At 48.9% G+C, this 20,118-nt stretch overlaps 1 protein-coding gene across 4 annotated transcripts in view; it reads right to left on the reverse strand.

Moving 5' to 3' along the window:
- PDE4C (phosphodiesterase 4C) overlaps window positions 1–20,118 on the reverse strand; it is a 652,343-nt gene that overhangs the window by 42,127 nt on the left and 590,098 nt on the right. For all 4 annotated transcript variants that reach the window (XM_063916145.1, XM_063916163.1, XM_063916154.1 and 1 more), the window contains one exon: window positions 8,584–8,683. In XM_063916145.1, coding sequence (XP_063772215.1) covers window positions 8,584–8,683 — 100 coding nt within the window. The remainder of the gene's footprint in view (window positions 1–8,583; window positions 8,684–20,118) is intronic.

Below are 20,118 nucleotides of genomic sequence, written 5' to 3' on the forward strand. Positions count from 1 at the left end.
ACGAACTGAAAGGTGACCCATGTTTGCACATGGGTCACCTTTCCACGAATGCCAGAAACCCACTTTGCCTTCTGGCTAAGTGGGTTTCTTCAGCCAATCAGGGAGTGCCACGTTGTAGCACTCTCCTGATCAGCTGTGTGCTGCTGTCCTCACTGACAGGCAGCACGCGGCAGTGTTACAATGTAGCGCCTATGCGCTACATTGTAACCAATGATGGGAACTTTCTGCCCTGCGGTTGACCTAAAGTGACGTCACCGCTGAGCAGAAAGTTCCCATCATTGGTTACAATGTAGCGCATAGGCGCTACATTGTAACACTGCCGCGTGCTGCCTGTCAGTGAGGACAGCAGCACACAGCTGATCAGGAGAGTGCTACAACGTGGCACTCCCTGATTGGCTGAAGAAACCCACTTAGCCAGAAGGCAAAGTGGGTTTCTGGCATTCGTGGAAAGGTGACCCATGTGCAAACATGGGTCACCTTTCAGTTCGTGGTCGGGCAGCCGTTTTTTTGTTTTATTCAAGTACGTGGATTATCCCTGGATTTGCCGAGGAGCCTGGACCACTGGATCTGGTGAGTAGAATTTCTTCAACAGGTACCCCTTGGATTCTACTGGAGAAGAGGACCGACCTGCGTGGGAACATAAGGTAAGTATGTATGTATGTATGTGTGTATGTATGTAATAAAATTATACTTTCACGGTGTGTGTGTCTTGTGTTTTTTTGGGTATTTTTTTAGTGGTAGTACTACAGGTACCAGCGGGCCCGTTTTTCCGCCGCATGCTGGTACTTGTGGTTCTCCAAGTACAAGCATGCGGGGGAGGCTTGCTGGGACTTGTAGTACTGCTACTAAAAACAATATCTTTTATTTTACAACAAAGGCTATCAGCCCTCCCATCCGCAGCCCATTGGATGGGGGGGGGGACAGCCTCGGGCTTCACCCCTGGCCCTTGGGTGGCTGGGGGGGGGGGACCCCTTGATTGAAGGGGTCCCCACTCCCCCAGGGTACCCCGGCCAGGGGTGACTAGTTGGATTTTTGATGCCACGGCCGCAGGGCGCTGTATAAAAGTGACCCCCGGCTGTGGCATTATCTGTCCAGCTAGTGGAGCCCGGTGCTGGTTTTAAAAATACGGGGGACCCCTACTCTTTTTGTCCCCCGTATTTTTGGGACCAGGACCAGGCGCAGAGCCCGATGCTGGTTGCTTAAATATGGGGGAACCCCTGTCATTTTTTCCCCCATATTTCTGCAACCAGGATCGGCTCAAAGAGCCCGAGGCTGGTTATGCTTAGGAGGGGGGACCCCACGCAATTTTTTTTAGGATTTTACTTTGTTTAATTTAAAAAAAAAAAAAAATACGAACCCCAGCACGGATCACATAGATCCGGCCGAGATTGATTGTAAAAAAAAACGGCAGTGTTTTGTTAATCACTGCCGTCAAATTAGGTAAAAAAACACGAATGACATCGACATCGGAAGCAAAGAAAAATACGAATACGACAGCTTAGTAAATTAGTCGTAATCAATTCAAAAAGTTGCAGTTTTACACTGCCGATGTCATTCGTGATTGAACTTTGACCTATTTTCGGAAATTACGAATCTTAGTAAATATACCCCAATGAGTATTGTTCTCACTCCTCTTTTCCTTACAATTCTCAGCACCTTTGGTATGAGAGGAAGAGGAGGAAACACATAGACCGACTGGTACACCCACGGTGTTACTAGTGCGTCCACAGCTATCGCCTGAGGGTCCCTTGACCTGGCGCAATATCTTTTTAGCTTTTTGTTGAGACGGGACGCCATCATGTCCACCTGTGGCAGTTCCCATCGATTTGCAATCTGCGTGAAGACTTCTTGATGAAGTCCCCACTCTCCCGGGTGGAGGTCGTGCCTGCTGAGGAAGTCTGCTTCCCAGTTGTCCACTCCCGGAATGAACACTGCTGACAGTGCTAGTACGTGATTCTCCGCCCAACGAAGAATCCTGGTGGCTTCTGCCATTGCCACCCTGCTTCTTGTGCCGCCCTGGCGGTTCACATGGGCCACTGCCGTGATGTTGTCTGACTGAATCAGCACTGGTTGGTTTCGAAGCAGAGGCTCCGCTTGACTCAGGGCGTTGTATATGGCCCTTAGTTCCAGGATATTGATGTGCAGACAAGTCTCCTGAATTGACCACAGGCCCTGGAAGTTTCTTCCCTGAGTGACTGGCCCCCATCCTCGGAGGCTTGCATCCGTGGTCACCAGGACCCAGTCCTGTATGCCGAACCTGCGGCCCTCGAGGAGGTGAGCACTTTGCAGCCACCACAGAAGAGACACCCTCGCCCTGGGGGACAGGGTGATCAGCCGATGTATCTGAAGATGCGATCCGGACCACTTGTCCAACAGATCCCACTGAAAGATCCTCGCATGGAACCTGCCGAAGGGAATGGCTTCGTATGACGCCACCATCTTTCCCAGGACTCGCGTGCAGTGATGCACCGATACATGTTTTGGTTTTAGGAGGTCTCTGACCAGAGTCACGAGCTCCTGAGCCTTCTCCTCCGGGAGAAACACCTTTTTCTGGTTTGTGTCCAGAATCATGCCCAGGAAGGGCAGACGCGTCGTAGGAATCAGCTGCGACTTTGGAATATTCAGAATCCAGCCGTGCTGTTGCAACACTTCCTGAGAGAGTTCTACGCTGATCAGCAACCGCTCCCTGGACCTCGCCTTTATGAGGAGATCGTCCAAGTATGGGATAATCGTAACCTCTTGCTTCCGAAGGAGCACCATCATTTCCGCCATCACCTTGGTAAATATTCTCGGTGCCGTGTACAGGCCAATCGGCAACGTCTGGAATTGGTAATGACAGTCCTGTACCACAAACCTGAGGTACTCCTGATGAGGTGGATAAATGGGGACATGCAAGTACGCATCCTTGATGTCCAGAGACACCATAAAATCCCCCTCTTCCAGGCTTGCAATGACCGCTCTGAGCTATTCCATTTTGAACTTGAATCTTGTCTAGAGTAACCCCCTCCCGCAGCACCTGGGGATTGTTACCAGCTTGATTAGAGCAGTTTTCCACAATTTATTGCAGTTCAGTGAGGCATAGATGGAGCCAGCATTAGGAGGGCATGCTGGGTCCTGTGGTGCCATTTGGAGGATACAGGGGTGTCTCCAGGTAAACTAGCTCTCAATCTGGATATGTTCTGTATGTGCCATTATCATGTGGCCATACATTAAGCAATTGTATGACCCATAGTGGATGTTATTATTATTATTATTATGCTGTGCATGGGTTTGGGGAGTGGTACCCCCCAGGTCTGGTGGGGCTGGGCCACCTTGGGGTAGCACGCCATATTATTTATTTAGCACTTATGTAACACTCCTATTTTTTCACTAATATTACTCTTTTGAGTATTTTATTAACACCCTTATTTTTGTAGCACTTTCTAACCCATAGCTTCTGCTTCTTTCTTAACACATATTAACACTTTAGTATTTCAATGGTGTGCTGCCCTAGGGTGGTCGGGCCTGAGCCGACTTTGTGGGGTCCAGGCCCTGGACTTATGCTTAGTTAGGGACCTCCAGCAATAGAGCAGCCGTGAAGTGGCCTGGAGGCTTATCATATCTTTTGCAAAAAACATATGTAACGAAGAGCTCTAAATTTCTATTATTACATAGTGTATACAGTTCTTCTTACTAACAGCCAGCAGAGTGCGTGGGAAAAATCCCTTTTGTATTTCTTGTCTAGAGTAACCCCCTCCCGCAGCACCTGGGGATTGTTACCAGCTTGATTAGAGCAGTTTTCCACAATTTATTGCAGAACTTGAATCTTTTCAGATAAATGTTCAGGGATTTTAAATTCAATATGGGTCTGACCGAACCGTCCGGTTTCGGTACCACAAACATTGTGGAATAGTATCCTCTTCCTTGTTGAAGGAGGGGAACCTTTACCACCACCTGCTGGAGATATAACTTGTGAATTGCCGCTAACACTACTTCCCTTTCTATGGGGGAAGCTGGCAGGGCCGATTTGAGGTAACGGTGAGGGGGCATCACTTCGAATTCCAACTTGTATCCCTGAGACACAATCTGTATAGCCCAGGGATCCACCTGTGAGCGAACCCACTGGTGGCTGAAATTTCGGAGACGCGCCCCCACCGCTCCTGGCTCCTGTCATGCGTCATGCGGTGGATTTAGTGGAAGCCGGGGAGGACTTCTGTTCCTGGGAACTAGCTGAATGGTGCAGCTTCTTTCCTCTACCCCTGCCTCTGGCCAGAAAGGACGCACCTCTGACCTTCTTGCTTCTCTGTGATCGAAAGGACTGCATTTGGTAATACGGTGCTTTCTTAGGCTGTGAGGGAATATATGGCAAAAAGTTTGACTTCCCAGCCGTAGCTGTGGAAACTAGGTCCGAGAGACCGTCCCCAAACAATTCCTCACCCTTGTAAGGTAGCACCTCCATGTGCTTTTAGGAGTCGGCATCACCTGTCCATTGCCGTGTCCACAGGACCCTTCTGGCAGAAATTGACATTGCATTTATTCTAGAGCCCAGTAGGCAAATGTCCCTCTGGGCATCCCTCATATATAGGACAGCGTCATTTATATGCCCCAGGGTCAGTAAAATGGTATCCTTGTCTAAGGTATGCATTTCCTCAGACAGATTATCTGTCCATGCTGCTACAGCACTACACATCCAGGCCGACGCAATAGCCGGCCTCAGTATAGTACCTGAGTGTGCATAAACAAACTTCAGGATACTTTCCTGCTTCCTATCTGCAGGATCCTTTAGGGCGGCCGTATCCTGTGACGGCAGGGCCACCTTATTAGATAAGCGTGCCAGAGCTTTATCTACCCTAGGGGAGGATTCCCAGCGCATCCTGTCCGTTGGCGGGAAAGGGTACGCCATAAGTAACATTTTGGAAATCAGCACTTTCTTATCGGGGGAATCCCATGCTTTTTCACATAATTCATTTAACTCATGTGAAGGGGGAAAAGTCACCTCTTGCTTTTTCTCCCCATACATATACACCCTTTTGTCAGGGACAGGGTTTTCCTCCGATATGTGCAATACATCCTTCATTGCTATAATCATGTATCGGATGGCTTTAGTCATTTTAGGCTGCAACTTTGCCTCATCGTCATCGACACTGGAGTCAGAATCCGTGTCGACATCTGTGTCAACCAACTGGGATAGTGGGCGCTTTTGAGACCCTGACGGCCTTGAGCTGCAGAATCAGACACGGGTTGAGACCCTGACTGATTATCCAACCTTTTATGCAAGGAGCTTACGTTATCATTTAACACCTTCCACATATCCATCCAATCAGGTGTCGGCGGCGACACCACAGTCACTTGCACTTGTTCTGCCTCCACGTAACCGTCCTCGTCAAACATGTCGACACAAACGTACCGACACACCGCACACACACAGGGAATGCTCTAATTGAGGACAGGACCCCACAAGGCCTTTTGGGGAGACAGAGAGAGATAACCTAGCCGCAGTATGCCAGCACACACCCCAGCGCTATATAACCCAGGGATTACACAGTAACTTAGTGTTTACCCAGTAGCTGCTGTTTATGATAATTTGCGCCTAAATTTATGTCCCCACCCCTCTCTTTTTACCCTTTTTCTACCTTGATACTGCAGGGGAGAGCCTGGGGAGCTTCTTCTCAGCGGAGCTGTGAAGAGAAAATGGCGCTGGTTAGTGCTAAGGAAGAAGGCCCCGCCCCCTCAGCGGCGGGCTTCTGTCCCGGGTCTGTGTAATAAAATGGCGGGGGCTCGTACATATATACAGTGCCCAGCTGTATATATGTGTCTTTTTGCCAAGAGGTATCCTAATTGCTGCCCAGGGCGCCCCCCCCTGTGCCCTGCACCCTACAGTGACCGGAGTGTGTGGGTAGTGTGGGCGCAATGGCGCACAGCTGCAGTGCTGTGCGCTACCTCATGTGAAGACAGGAGTCTTCTGCCGCCGATTTCGATGTCTTCTTGCTTCTGCCGGCTTCTGACTTCTGGCTCTGCGGGGGGTACGGCGGCGCGGCTCCGGGAACGGACGACAAGGTCAGGTCCTGTGTTCGATCCCTCTGGAGCTAATGGTGTCCAGTAGCCTAAGAAGCGCAACCTAGCCGCAGTTAGTAGGTTTGCTTCTCTCCCCTCAGTCCCACGTAGCAGAGAGTCTGTTGCCAGCAGAAGCTCTCTGAAAATAAAATACCTAACTAAAATACTTTCTTATTAGCAAGCTCAGGAGAGCTCACTAAAAGCACCCAGCTCTGGCCGGGCTCAGATTCTAACTGGAGGAGGGGCATAGAGGGAGGAGCCAGTGCACACCAGGTAGTACTAAATCTTTCTTTAGAGTGCCCAGTCTCCTGCGGAGCCCGTCTATTCCCCATGGTCCTTACGGAGTCCCCAGCATCCACTAAGACTTTAGCGAAAAACGCAGGCGTGCCAGGTAAAAACGCAGGAGTGGCTGGAGAAACGGAGGAGTGGCTGGCCGAACGCAGGGCGTGTTTGTGACGTCAAACCAGGAACTAAACGGACTGAGCTGATCGCAATCTAGGAGTAGGTCTGGAGCTACTCAGAAACTGCAAGGAATTATTTAGTAGCAATTCTGCTAATCTTTCGTTCGCTATTCTGCTAAGCTAAGATACACTCCTAGAGGGCAGCGACCTAGCGTTTGCAATACTACTAAAAGCAGCTAGCGAGCGAACAACTCGGAATGAGGGCCCTAGTTCGGTCAGTTGCTTAAGCCAGCCATATCATAGAGGAGTATTGGGCTATTTTGGGAGGTTATTCTGGGGAGCCCACAGAGAGTGCTTTTTTTTTTGTCTTATGTAGTATTTATTTATTGTATCTATGGCAATGCAGCTGGAGGAGTCCCAGACAGTGTCCGGGAGATTTATTTGCCACGGGGCATCCCCTCAGTCAGAGGCTAAATCTGGATCTACAAGGGCACACTGCCAGTACACAAGATGGCGCCGCCAGGTCTTGGAGGAGGCCTTCCGCCGCCCAGGCCCCTGGAGGCCGCTACTAGACCAGCCGGTAGTGGACACAGCGGCGGGCGCGGCGCGTAGGCTGGGGTCCCCCTGTCCAGGCGCGGCTCAGCGGAAGAGGTAGCCGCAACGGGGGGAGAGCTCACCTGTCACCGGCTCTCCACAGCACGGCGCGATGACCAGCGGGCGCTTCTCCAAGGTAAGGAGGGCAGCACTCACCACCTCCTCGAGACAGAGGATAGCTGGCGTCGGACTGTGCACAAGTGATGAGCAGGGGTGGGGGGTCCTCCATACCGAGATCCAGTTATCAGAGGCCACTTCCCGCCGGGCCGCGCGGAAATAGAGTTCCCGGCTTCTGCAGGGACAGCAGGCCGCAACCCGCACGGGTGTAGGAGACACCCGCCGGCTCCGCAGACCGTACTGCCCAGTGTAGGGGTACCCCAGATGGTAGAGGGGAGTCCCCAAAGTGACCAGGGAGCAACTGGGTGCCGATATTAACGTGTCCAAGGCAGGAGCTCTGGTAAGACACGTCTGCCCAGTTCTGCAGCTAAGCCAAGCCCCCCTATATATATTTATTTTATGTATTCAAACGGTTCACATGATACAGTGCATCCTCGTTACATTACTCACCAATATCATTTCTTAAGAAACGTGAACAGAAACTTAGGACATCTTTTTGCCCTCTTTAGAACCAGATTCAGCCAGACAACAGTTGTGTCATATTTGCCATACTGTTGTAGGCATTTGAGACTCTAAAACAATTTAAAGTAAAGGAGAAGAGCTTTGCATGAGGTGTGTGCACTGTCAAATAACTTATGCTATTACTGTATATAGGAAATCAGGAAAGATTTGTGAATGTTACTAAATTTTATTTTGGATCCGCTTGTACTTTAGATTATGCTCTCCCTTAAACAGAAGCTCCAGGCACACACAATGAACAGTTTATGAGATACAAATATGCAATTTTAATTTATATGTACCCTTTTAACTTGCATACTGTATTTATATTATAAAGTGATATAAACAGAGAGGTCTAAGAATATAGCTCACTTGGCTTAAGCTTTCCATTGATGTAATCAACATTAAGCCACTGGTCCCACTAGATACCTCCCTAAAACTTGTATAGTGAGAGCCAAGCTTACAGCACTGACTTACACAGCAGAGACAAGCTAACTCTGGAACGTCGGCTGCAATTTCTGTTGAACTATAATCACGTCTGAGAACCACAAGTATTTCAACAGGTTTTCCACAAGAAGGAACTCTGGGGTGTGGCATTTACGCAGCCACCCACCAGTGTTTTACATAAAGCTCCTTCATAAAGATGGCCTTGGACTTCAGTGCGTATTAGGCTACTCTGCTTGACATATGAAGAGGTACAGGTTATGATCCACAGGTAATGCTATCTGCATGGGGTACACATGAAAGCGCCATGTAAATTCAATTATCCAGAAGTCCATTCTGCTTTGAAAAAGCGTATAAGTCAGTATAGTCTGTGTCCACTGAGTACACAACAGCTGAAGTCTGAAAGAGTACATAGCACGGAGCTAAATAAATATGTCATGTCACACAGGTTCCACACATCATAGATTATGTTCAACATCCCCATGTCCCAACTTACTGGTATTTATAAGAAACTGATTTGACACTCCAGGGTGATCCACATCATGAATAGCACTAGCAAAGATTACAGCCATGATTTCCAGATCAGTGAACACAGCCTGTAGAAGCGAAAAATCACCACATTAATTTGTAATGCAATATCACCACAGCAAATGGCAACCTTACACTGAGTAACAGCAACGTTTCCCATAAATCACTACATCCTTGCCTAGGTCAGTTCTAGCACTGTAATGATCTCATACATCATACGTTCCTGGCACATTACTATACTACTTGTACAAACAATTGGTGTGTTTACAAGTATGTAATATTAAGGTTTGCACAGTAACCAAAACCAACTTCAGTATGACCGCATAACATCCAGTTCTCTATATTCAAAATGTAAAGTGTTTGTATGTAACCACAAGACCCAGAGATATAAAATGTCACTGCTACAAGTATTTAGATTATTTCAGGGAATTAAGCTCAATAACTGGGAATGTAAATAGAGTTTTTGGGCCCCAAAACAACATTTTATAAGGGTCCCCATGTACAGTCCAAAGGTGGCGTCACTAACCGAGCATCCTCGGTTATTTTATCCTGCATTGCCCACCACGTAGCTGTCACTGGGAGGGAGAGTGCAAAGCTTGCACCGGGCGGAGTCCTTCACGGAGACGGTGCTGGAGGTATAAAGGAGCCACTATGGAGACTAAGTTGCCAATGCCGCTCGGCGGGCCTCGATGTCAGCTGCGGCGTGCAGAGAATAATAAGCCACTGCAGGGGCTGCAAGGCCAATATCGGTCTCTTAGTATAGATGAAAGTGCTTGTCATGCAAAATGCTTGTTAGGCACAGTGTAGAAGTCCAGTAGAAGAATTCAGTCCAGTAAAAAAGAATTGAGGAGTCCTAACCGGTTTCGTCACGCTCCACGTGACCTTCTCAAACCTTTGAGAAAGTCACGTGGAGCGTGACGAAACCGTCAAATGCAGCATAATCTAACCGAGGACGCTCGGTTAGAAACCAGCCCACGGGAGAGGTAATTTTGACTTTATCTGACATCAGAGTATTTCTACATACCGGAGCTCCATTAATACATTCATGGGACTGCAGTTACCAGTTTAAAACTTATGAATTACTCCACATTCTAACAATTCATTCATATCCAGGATACGATACTGTTTCTACTTGTTGGATACAAATGTTGCATATTGTTACTGCTCACACCACAAGTGCTTGTTTTATCTGATATCCAGTACCGGGTATTTTACTATGTCTCTGACGTCCTAGTGGATGCTGGGACTTCCGTAAGGACCATGGGGAATAGCGGCTCCGCAGGAGACTGGGCACAAAAAGTAAAAGCTTTAGACTAGCTGGTGTGCACTGGCTCCTCCCTCCATGACCCTCCTCCAAGCCTCAGTTAGATTTTTGTGCCCGAACGAGAAGGGTGCATGCTAGGTGGCTCTCCTGAGCTGCTTAGAAGTAAAAGTTTAAATAGGTTTTTTATTTTCAGTGAGTCCTGCTGGCAACAGGCTCACTGCATCGTGGGACTAGGGGGAGAAGAAGCGAACTCACCTGCGTGCAGAGTGGATTGGGCTTCTTGGCTACTGGACATTAGCTCCAGAGGGACGATCACAGGTTCAGCCTGGATGGGTCCCGGAGCCGCGCCGCCGGCCCCCTTACAGAGCCAGAAGAGCGAAGAGGTCCGGAGAAATCGGCGGCAGAAGACGTTCCTGTCTTCAGATAAGGTAGCGCACAGCACTGCAGCTGTGCGCCATTGCTCTCAGCACACTTCACACTCCGGTCACTGAGGGTGCAGGGCGCTGGGGGGGGAGCGCCCTGAGACGCAATAAAACATGTTTAAACCTTATATGGCTAAAGAAATACATCACATATAGCTCCTGGGCTATATGGATGCATTTCACCCCTGCCAGTTTTCCTAAAAAAAGCGGGAGAAAAGGCCGCCGTGAAGGGGGCGGAGCCTATCTCCTCAGCACACAAGCGCCATTTTCCCTCACAGTTCCGCTGGAAGGAAGGCTCCCAGACTCTCCCCTGCAGTCCTGCTACAGAATCAGGGTAAAACAAGAGAGGGGGGGCACTATTGGCAGCTAATATAAAACAGCAGCTATAAAGGGAGTAACACTTACATAAGGTTATCCCTGTATATATATAGCGCTCTGGTGTGTGCTGGCAAACTCTCCCTCTGTCTCCCCAAAGGGCTCGTGGGGTCCTGTCCTCTTTCAGAGCATTCCCTGTGTGTGTGCTGGGTGTCGGTACGATTGTGTCGACATGTATGAGGAGGAAAATGATGTGGAAGCAGAGCAATTGCCTGTGTTAGTGATGTCACCCTCTAGGGAGTCGACACCTGACTGGATGGTCGTATTTAAAGAATTACGTGACAGTGTCAGCACTTTGCAAAAAACTGTTGACGACATGAGACAGCCGGCAAATCAATTAGTGCCTGTTCAGGCGTCTCAGACACCGTCGGGGGCGCTAAAACGCCCGTTACCTCAGATGGTCGACACAGACCCAGACACGGATACTGAATCCAGTGTCGACGGTGAGGAGACAAACGTAATGTCCAGTAGGGCCACACGTTACATGATCACGGCAATGAAGGAGGCATTGAATATTTCTGACACTACAAGTACCACAAAAAAGGGTATTATGTGGGGTGTGAAAAAACTACCAGTAGTTTTTCCTGAATCAGATGAATTAAATGAGGTGTGTGATAAAGCGTGGTTTTCCCCCGATAAAAAACTGCTGATTTCTAATAAATTATTGGCACTATACCCTTTCCCGCCAGAGGTTAGGGCGCGTTGGGAAACACCCCCTAGGGTAGATAAGGCGCTCACACGCTTATCAAAACAAGTGGCGTTACCGTCTCCCGATACGGCCGCCCTTAAGGAACCAGCTGATAGAAGGCTGGAAAATATCCTAAAAGGTATATACACACATACTGGTGTTATACTGCGACCAGCAATCGCCTCAGCCTGGATGTGCAGTGCTGGAGTGGCTTGGTCGGATTCCCTGACTGAAAATATTGATACCCTGGATAGGGACAGTATATTATTAACTATAGAGCATTTAAAGGATGCATTACTATATATGCGAGATGCACAGAGGGATATTTGCACCCTGGCATCTAGAGTGAGTGCGATGTCCATTTCTGCCAGAAGAGCGTTATGGACGCGACAGTGGTCAGGTGATGCGGATTCCAAACGACATATGGAAGTATTGCCGTATAAAGGGGAGGAGTTATTTGGGGTCGGTCTATCGGACCTGGTGGCCACAGCAACGGCTGGAAAATCCACCTTTTTACCCCAGGTCACCTCTCAGCAGAAAAAGACACCGTCTTTTCAAACTCGGTCCTTTCGTTCCCATAAGGGCAAGTGGGCAAAAGGCCACTCATTTCTGCCCCGGGGCAGAGGAAGGGGAAAAAGACTGCACCAGGCAGCCTCTTCCCAGGAGCAGAAGCCCTCCCCCGCTTCTGCCAAGTCTTCAGCATGACGCTGGGGCCTTACAAGCGGACTCAGGCACGGTGGGGGGCCGTCTCAAGAATTTCAGCGCGCAGTGGGCTCACTCGCAAGTGGACCCCTGGATCCTGCAGGTAGTATCACAGGGGTACAAATTGAAATCCGAGACGTCTCCCCCTCGCCGGTTCCTGAAGTCTGCTCTACCAACGTCTCCCTCCGACAGGGAGGCGGTAGTGGAAGCTATTCACAAGCTGTATTCCCAGCAGGTGATAATCAAGGTACCCCTCCTACAACAGGGAAAGGGGTATTATTCCACGCTGTTTGTGGTACCGAAGCCGGACGGCTCGGTGAGACCAATTTTAAATCTAAAATCCTTGAACACTTACATAAAAAGGTTCAAATTCAAGATGGAGTCACTCAGAGCAGTGATAGCGAACCTGGAAGAAGGGGACTATATGGTGTCTCTGGACATCAAAGATGCTTATCTCCATGTCCCAATCTACCCTTCTCACCAAGGGTACCTCAGGTTTGTGGTACAAAACTGTCATTATCAGTTTCAGACGCTGCCGTTTGGATTGTCCACGGCACCACGGGTCTTTACCAAGGTAATGGCCGAAATGATGATTCTTCTTCGAAGAAAAGGCGTCTTAATTATCCCTTACTTGGACGATCTCCTGATAAGGGCAAGGTCCAGGGAACAGTTAGAGGTCGGAGTAGCACTCTCTCAGGTAGTGCTACGTCAGCACGGGTGGATCCTAAATATCCCAAAATCACAGCTGATTCCAACAACACGTCTACTGTTCCTGGGGATGATTCTGGACACAGTCCAGAAAAAGGTGTTTCTCCCGGAGGAGAAGGCCAGGGAGTTATCCGAGCTAGTCAGGAAACTCCTAAAACCAGGCCAAGTGTCAGTGCATCAATGCACGAGAGTCCTGGGAAAAATGGTAGCTTCTTACGAAGCGATTCCATTCGGAAGATTCCATGCAAGAACTTTTCAGTGGGATCTGCTGGACAAATGGTCCGGATCGCATCTTCAGATGCATCAGCGGATAACCCTATCTCCAAGGACAAGGGTGTCTCTCCTGTGGTGGTTACAGAGTGCTCATCTTCTAGAGGGCCGCAGATTCGGCATTCAGGATTGGATGCTGGTGACCACCGATGCCAGCCTGAGAGGCTGGGGAGCAGTCACACAGGGAAGAAATTTCCAGGGCTTGTGGTCAAGCATGGAAACGTCTCTTCACATAAATATCCTGGAACTAAGGGCCATTTACAATGCCCTAAGTCAAGCAAGGCCTCTGCTTCAGGGTCAGTCGGTATTGATCCAATCGGACAACATCACGGCAGTCGCCCACGTCAACAGACAGGGCGGCACAAGAAGCAGGAGGGCAATGGCAGAAGCTGCAAGGATTCTTCGCTGGGCAGAAAATCATGTGGCACGGTCAGCAGTGTTCATTCCGGGAGTGGACAACTGGGAAGCAGACTTCCTCAGCAGATATTGCGCCAGGTCAAGGGACCCTCAGGCAATAGCGGTGGACGCTCTGGTAACACCGTGGGTGTACCAGTCGGTGTATGTGTTCCCTCCTCTGCCTCTCATTCCAAAAGTACTGAGAATCATAAGAAGGAGAGGAGTGAAGACTATACTCGTGGCTCCGGATTGGCCAAGAAGAACTTGGTACCCGGAACTGCAAGAGATGCTCACGGAGGACCCGTGGCCTCTACCTCTAAGAAAGGACCTGCTCCAGCAGGGACCTTGTCTGTTCCAAGACTTACCGCGGCTGCGTTTGACGGCATGGCGGTTGAACGCCGGATCCTGATGGAAAAAGGCATTCCAGATGAAGTCATCCCTACCCTGATAAAAGCCAGGAAGGATGTAACTGCGAAACATTATCACCGCATTTGGCGAAAATATGTTTCCTGGTGTGAGGCTAAGAAGGCCCCCACAGAGGAATTTCAACTGGGTCGTTTCCTGTATTTCCTGCAAGCAGGACTGTCTATGGGCCTAAAATTAGGATCCATTAAGGTTCAAATTTCGGCCCTGTCGATCTTCTTCCAGAAAGAACTGGCTTCATTGCCTGAAGTTCAGACGTTTGTCAAGGGGGTACTGCATATACAACCTCCTTTTGTGCCACCAGTGGCACCTTGGGATCTCAATGTAGTTTTAGGGTTCCTAAAATCACATTGGTTTGAACCACTCACCACTGTGGAATTAAAATATCTCACATGGAAGGTGGTCATGCTGTTAGCTCTGGCGTCAGCCAGGCGTGTCTCAGAAATGGCGGCTTTGTCATATAAAAGCCCTTACCTAATTTTTCATTCAGACAGGGCAGAATTGAGGACTCGTCCTCAATTTCTCCCTAAGGTGGTTTCAGCGTTTCACATGAACCAACCTATTGTGGTGCCTGCGGCTACTAGGGACTTGGAGGACTCCAAGTTGTTGGACGTAGTCAGGGCCCTGAAAATATATGTTTCCAGGACGGCTGGAGTCAGAAAATCTGACTCGCTGTTTATCCTGTATGCACCCAACAAGCTGGGTGCTCCTGCTTCTAAGCAGACGATTGCTCGTTGGATTTGTAGTACAATTCAGCTTGCACATTCTGTGGCAGGACTGCCACAGCCAAAATCTGTTAAAGCCCATTCCACAAGGAAAGTGGGCTCATCTTGGGCGGCTGCCCGAGGGGTCTCGGCTTTACAACTTTGCCGAGCAGCTACTTGGTCAGGGGCAAACACGTTTGCAAAATTTTACAAATTCGATACCCTGGCTGAGGAGGACCTGGAGTTCTCTCATTCGGTGCTGCAGAGTCATCCGCACTCTCCCGCCCGTTTGGGAGCTTTGGTATAATCCCCATGGTCCTTACGGAAGTCCCAGCATCCACTAGGACGTCAGAGAAAATAAGAATTTACTTACCGATAATTCTATTTCTCATAGTCCGTAGTGGATGCTGGGCGCCCATCCCAAGTGCGGATTGTCTGCAATACTTGTATATAGTTATTGTTACAAAAAAATCGGGTTGTTTATTGTTGTGAGCCATCTTTTCAGAGGCTCCTACGTTTATCATACTGTTAACTGGGTTCAGATCACAGGTTGTACAGTGTGATTGGTGTGGCTGGTATGAGTCTTACCCGGGATTCAAAATCCTTCCTTATTATGTACGCTCGTCCGGGCACAGTATCCTAACTGAGGCTTGGAGGAGGGTCATGGAGGGAGGAGCCAGTGCACACCAGCTAGTCTAAAGCTTTTACTTTTTGTGCCCAGTCTCCTGCGGAGCCGCTATTCCCCATGGTCCTTACGGAAGTCCCAGCATCCACTACGGACTATGAGAAATAGAATTATCGGTAAGTAAATTCTTATTTTTCCTTAAAAGGTTTAAGTCCAGACTATATGTTTTATTGTTTGAAATTTCTTTTATTGTCATATTAAATTTTCTTTATAATTTATCTTAGCATACGTCAGCTTTTGTTCATGTTTCCAATTTCATTGCGCAGCTGAGTTCTTTTTTCAATCTAGTTTCCTTCAATTAGGCAAATACACAGTGCCTACACAGCAGCGCATTGAAATTGGGGAATTTTTTTTATATAGAACAATTTATTACGAGGCGCTTTCAGCAGTTTTTGTTTGTTATTGTCTTGCATTAGGAGGAACCCAGGGCCAACCGCACCAGCATATGGTCTCACAAGCGGTCTGAGGATCCCATCTCGGTACCTAATGGCAGTCAGGCTACCTCTGGCGAGCACATGGAGGGCTGTGCGGCCCCCCAAAGAAATGCCACCCCACACCATTATTGACCCACTGCCAAACCGGTCATGCTGGAGGATGTTGCAGGCAGCAGAACGTTCTCCTTGGCGTCTCCAGACTCTGTCACATGTGCTCAGTGAGAACCTGCTTTCATCTGTGAAGAGCACAGGGCGCCAGTGGCGAATTTGCCAATCTTGGTGTTCTCTGGCAAATGCCAAACGTCCTGCACGGTGTTGGGCTGTAAGCACAACCCCCACCTGTGGACGTCGGGCCCTCATACCACCCTCATGGAGTCTGTTTCTGATCGTTTGAGTAGACACATGCACATTTGTGGCTTGCTGGAGGTCATTTTGCAGGGCTCTGGCAGTGCTCCTCCTGTTCCTCCTTGCACAAAGGCGGAGATAGCGGTCCTGCTGCTGGGTTGTTGTCCTCCTACGGCCTCCTCCACGTCTCCTGATGTACTGGCCTGTCTCCTGGTAGCGCCTACATGCTCTGGACACTACGCTGACAGACACAGCAAACCTTCTTGCCACAGCTCGCATTGATGTGCCATCCTGGATGAGCTGCACTACCTGAGCCACTTGTGTGGGTTGTAGACTCAGTCTCATGCTACCACTAGAGTGAAAGCACCGCCAGCTTTCAAAAGTGACCAAAAAACATCAGCCAGAAAGCATAGGAGCTGAGAAGTGGTCTGTGGTCACCACCTGCAGAACAACTCCTTTATTGGGGGTGTCTTGCTAATTGCCTATAATTTCCACCTGTTGTCTATTCCATTTGCACAACAGCATGTGAAATTGATTGTCAATCAGTGTTGCTTCCTAAGTGGACAGTTTGATTTCACAGAATTGTGATTGACTTGGAGTTACATTGTGTTTAAGTGCTCCCTTTATTTTTTTGAGCATGTGTATATGTACGTATGTACGTACGTGTGTATATATATATATCTCTTACGTCCTAGAGGATGCTGGGGACTCCGTAAGGACCATGGCGAATAGACAGGCTCCACAGGAGACATGGGCACTAAAGAACTTTAGGTATGGGTGTGCACTGGCTCCTCCCTCTATGCCCCTCCTCCAGGCCTCAGTTTAATAATGTGCCCAGAGGAGACTGGGTGCACTACAGGGAGCTCTCCTGAGCTTCCTGAAAAGAAAGTATTTTGTTAGGTTTTTTATTTTCAGGGAGACCTGCTGGCAACAGGCTCCCTGCATCGTGGGACTGGGGGCCAGGGTATCTCTCCTGTGGTGGCTGCAGAGTGCTCACCTTCTAGAGGGTCGCAGTTTCGGAATCCAGGACTGGGTTCTGATGACCACGGACGCGAGTCTCCGAGGATGGGGAGCAGTGACACAGGGAAGAAACTGGAACAGTTCCCAGTCACTTTATGCAAAAAACGACACCAAAAAAAGTTCTAAAACTCATGTCGACCTTTTCATGTGTCCATGTCGACCATGTCAATGTCGACCAATAGTGGTCGACCTAATGACTGTCGACCATAACATGGTCGACCATTCATACCGGAACCGTCCGTAGAGGATGCTGGGCGCCCGTCCCTGTGCGGACAACATCCTGCAGGACTTGTATATAGTTGTTGCTTACAAAAGGGTTATGTTTCAGTTGGATCAGTTTTGGACTGATACTGGTTTTGTTTCATACTGTTGACTGGTTCGTATATCCCAGGTTATACGGTGTGAATGGTGTGGCTGGTATGAATCTTGCCCTTGGATTTACAAAATCCTTTCCTCGTACTGTCCGTCTCCTCTGGGCACAGTTTCTCTAACTGAGGTCTGGAGGAGGGGCATAGAGGGAGGAGCCAGTGCACACCCATACCGAAAGTTCTTTTTCGTGCCCATGTCTCCTGTGGAGCCCGTCTATTCCCCTTGGTCCTTACGGAGTCCCCAGCATCCTCTACGGACTACGAGAAAAAGATTTACCGGTAGGTTTAAAATCTTATTATTGTATGTATGTATGTATGTATGTATGTATGTATGTATGTATGTATGTATGTATGTATGTATGTATGTATGTATGTATGTATGTATATGTGTATATATATATATATATATATATATATATATATATATATATATATATATATATATATATATATATATATACACACATATACACACACACACACACACACAGTGGTCGAAGTGGGGCGGTATACGGCGGTATGGTATACCGCCACTTCTTCCACTGACCCGGAAATGAGCCCAGAAAGTGCAGCAGGAAGCGGGGAAAGTGGCCATCCTGCTGCACATGGTGCTCCCCGTCCCTGCGCGGCGGCCGGCGGCTATGTAGAGCGTTGTATTAGCTCACAGCCGCTCACAGCTGCCAGCGGCCCGCGCACGCCGCTCACCATCCGCCCGCTGCTCCCGCTCACCAGCCGGCCGCCGGCCCCGCTCACCAGCTGCCAGCCGCTTCCACTCACCAGCCGGCCGCCGGCCCCGCTCACCAGCCACCGCCGCTTCCACTCACCAGCCGGCCGCCGGCCCCGCTCACCAGCCGCCCGGCGCCAGCTCACTGCTGCCAGCAACAACATAAGGTAATGTTCCCCTGCTGTTCCTGTCGTCACCCTCCCTGTCGTCACTCTCACCGTCGTCACTCTCCCTGTCGTTACTGTCGTCACTCTCTCCGTCGTCACTCTCTCTCCCCCTGCCTCTCTCCCTGTCATCACTCTCTCCCTGTCGTCACTGTCATCACTCTCTCCGTCGTCACTGTCGTCACTCTCCCTGTCGTCACTCTCTCCCTGTCGTCACTCTCTCTCCCCCTGCCTCTCTCCCTGTCGTCACTCTGTCTCCGTCGTCACTCTGTCTCCCTGTCGTCACTCTCTCCCCCCCTGTCGTCACTCTCTCCACTCTCTCCACTCTCTCCCTGTCGTCACTCTCTCCCTGTCGTCACTGTCGTCACTCTCTCTCCCTGTCGTCACTGTCGTCACTCTCTCTCCCTGTCGTCACTCTCCCTGTCGTCACTCTCCCTGTCGTCACTCTCCCTCCCTGTCTCTCTCCCTGTCATCACTGTCTCTCTCACTGTCGTCACTCTGGCTGTCCCTGCTGTCACAATTTCAGCTCATTCAGTGTGCTACAAGGTGAATTTCGGCTCATTCAGTGTGCTACAAGGTGAATTTCGGCTCATTCAGTGTGCTACAAGGTGAATTTCGGCAGTGTGCTACAAGGTGAATTTCGGCTCATTCAGTGTGCTGCAAGGTGAATTTCGGCTCATTCAGTGTGCTACAATGTGAATTTCGGCTCATTCAGTGTGCTTCAATGTGAATTTCAGCTCATTCAGTGTGCTACAATGTGAAAGGGGCACCAGTACTAGATATGTGTATACAAAAAAGAATAGAGTAGTCCACAAGCGCTACTAAAATTGGGGAAGTCTCTAAATACTGCCCAACTATTTTCTCTATCTAGATACAGAATTCTTTTTCTCTCAGTGCTGGAAAGTTCTTTTCCTTCCACATCTAGGTCCGCACCTTTGGACTGACCTCCGTTCAGTGCGAGATGTACATCAAAAGGTTTCTTTATACTTTTTTCACTGCTTCTCACATCGCATCAAATGGACATCATCACGTCCCTTGTAGGGAACACTCACCTTTTCTAGGTTCCCTATGTTCCTTGAAAGGTTTCTTTAACCGTGGCACCGTCCTGATTCTCTCCAAGGTCCAGATGTCATTCACCACATCAATTGATTGAACAGGAGGCCAAAAAGGAACCAAATAGTCTTAAAATTCTCTACAAAAAAGAGGAATATTTTTATTCCGGCATATAAAAAGGTAACAATAGATGCCCTGAGGAAGGATATCTCATCCGAAGCGCGTTGGTACTTGTGTTGATCCCTGCCTGTAAGTGTATATTCTAGCCCTTACCCGTTATCCAGGTCCATTGTTTTAGGATAATATTTTTATGCAATTGGTTCCTGAGGGTATAGAGCAGAACAAACACAGGATTAGTGGGATCCTCATTGTTTTCTTCAGTTTTAATTGTTTTTATCTATCGTTACCTTTTTATATGCCGGAATAAAAATATTCCTCTTTTTTGGAGAGAATTTTAAGAATATTTGGTTCCTTTTTGGCCTCCTGTTCAATCAATTGATGTGGTGAATGACATCTGGACCTTGGAGAGAATCAGGACGGTGCCACGGTTAAAGAAACCTTTCAAGGAACATAGGGAACCTAGAAAAATAAGATTTTACTCACCGGTAAATCTATTTCTCGTAGTCCGTAGTGGATGCTGGGGACTCCGTAAGGACCATGGGGAATAGACGGGCTCCGCAGGAGACTGGGCACACTAAAAGAAAGATTTGGTACTACCTGGTGTGCACTGGCTCCTCCCTCTATGCCCCTCCTCCAGA

Source organism: Pseudophryne corroboree, chromosome 1 (genome assembly GCF_028390025.1).
Source record: "Pseudophryne corroboree isolate aPseCor3 chromosome 1, aPseCor3.hap2, whole genome shotgun sequence".
Lineage (NCBI taxonomy): Eukaryota > Metazoa > Chordata > Amphibia > Anura > Myobatrachidae > Pseudophryne > Pseudophryne corroboree.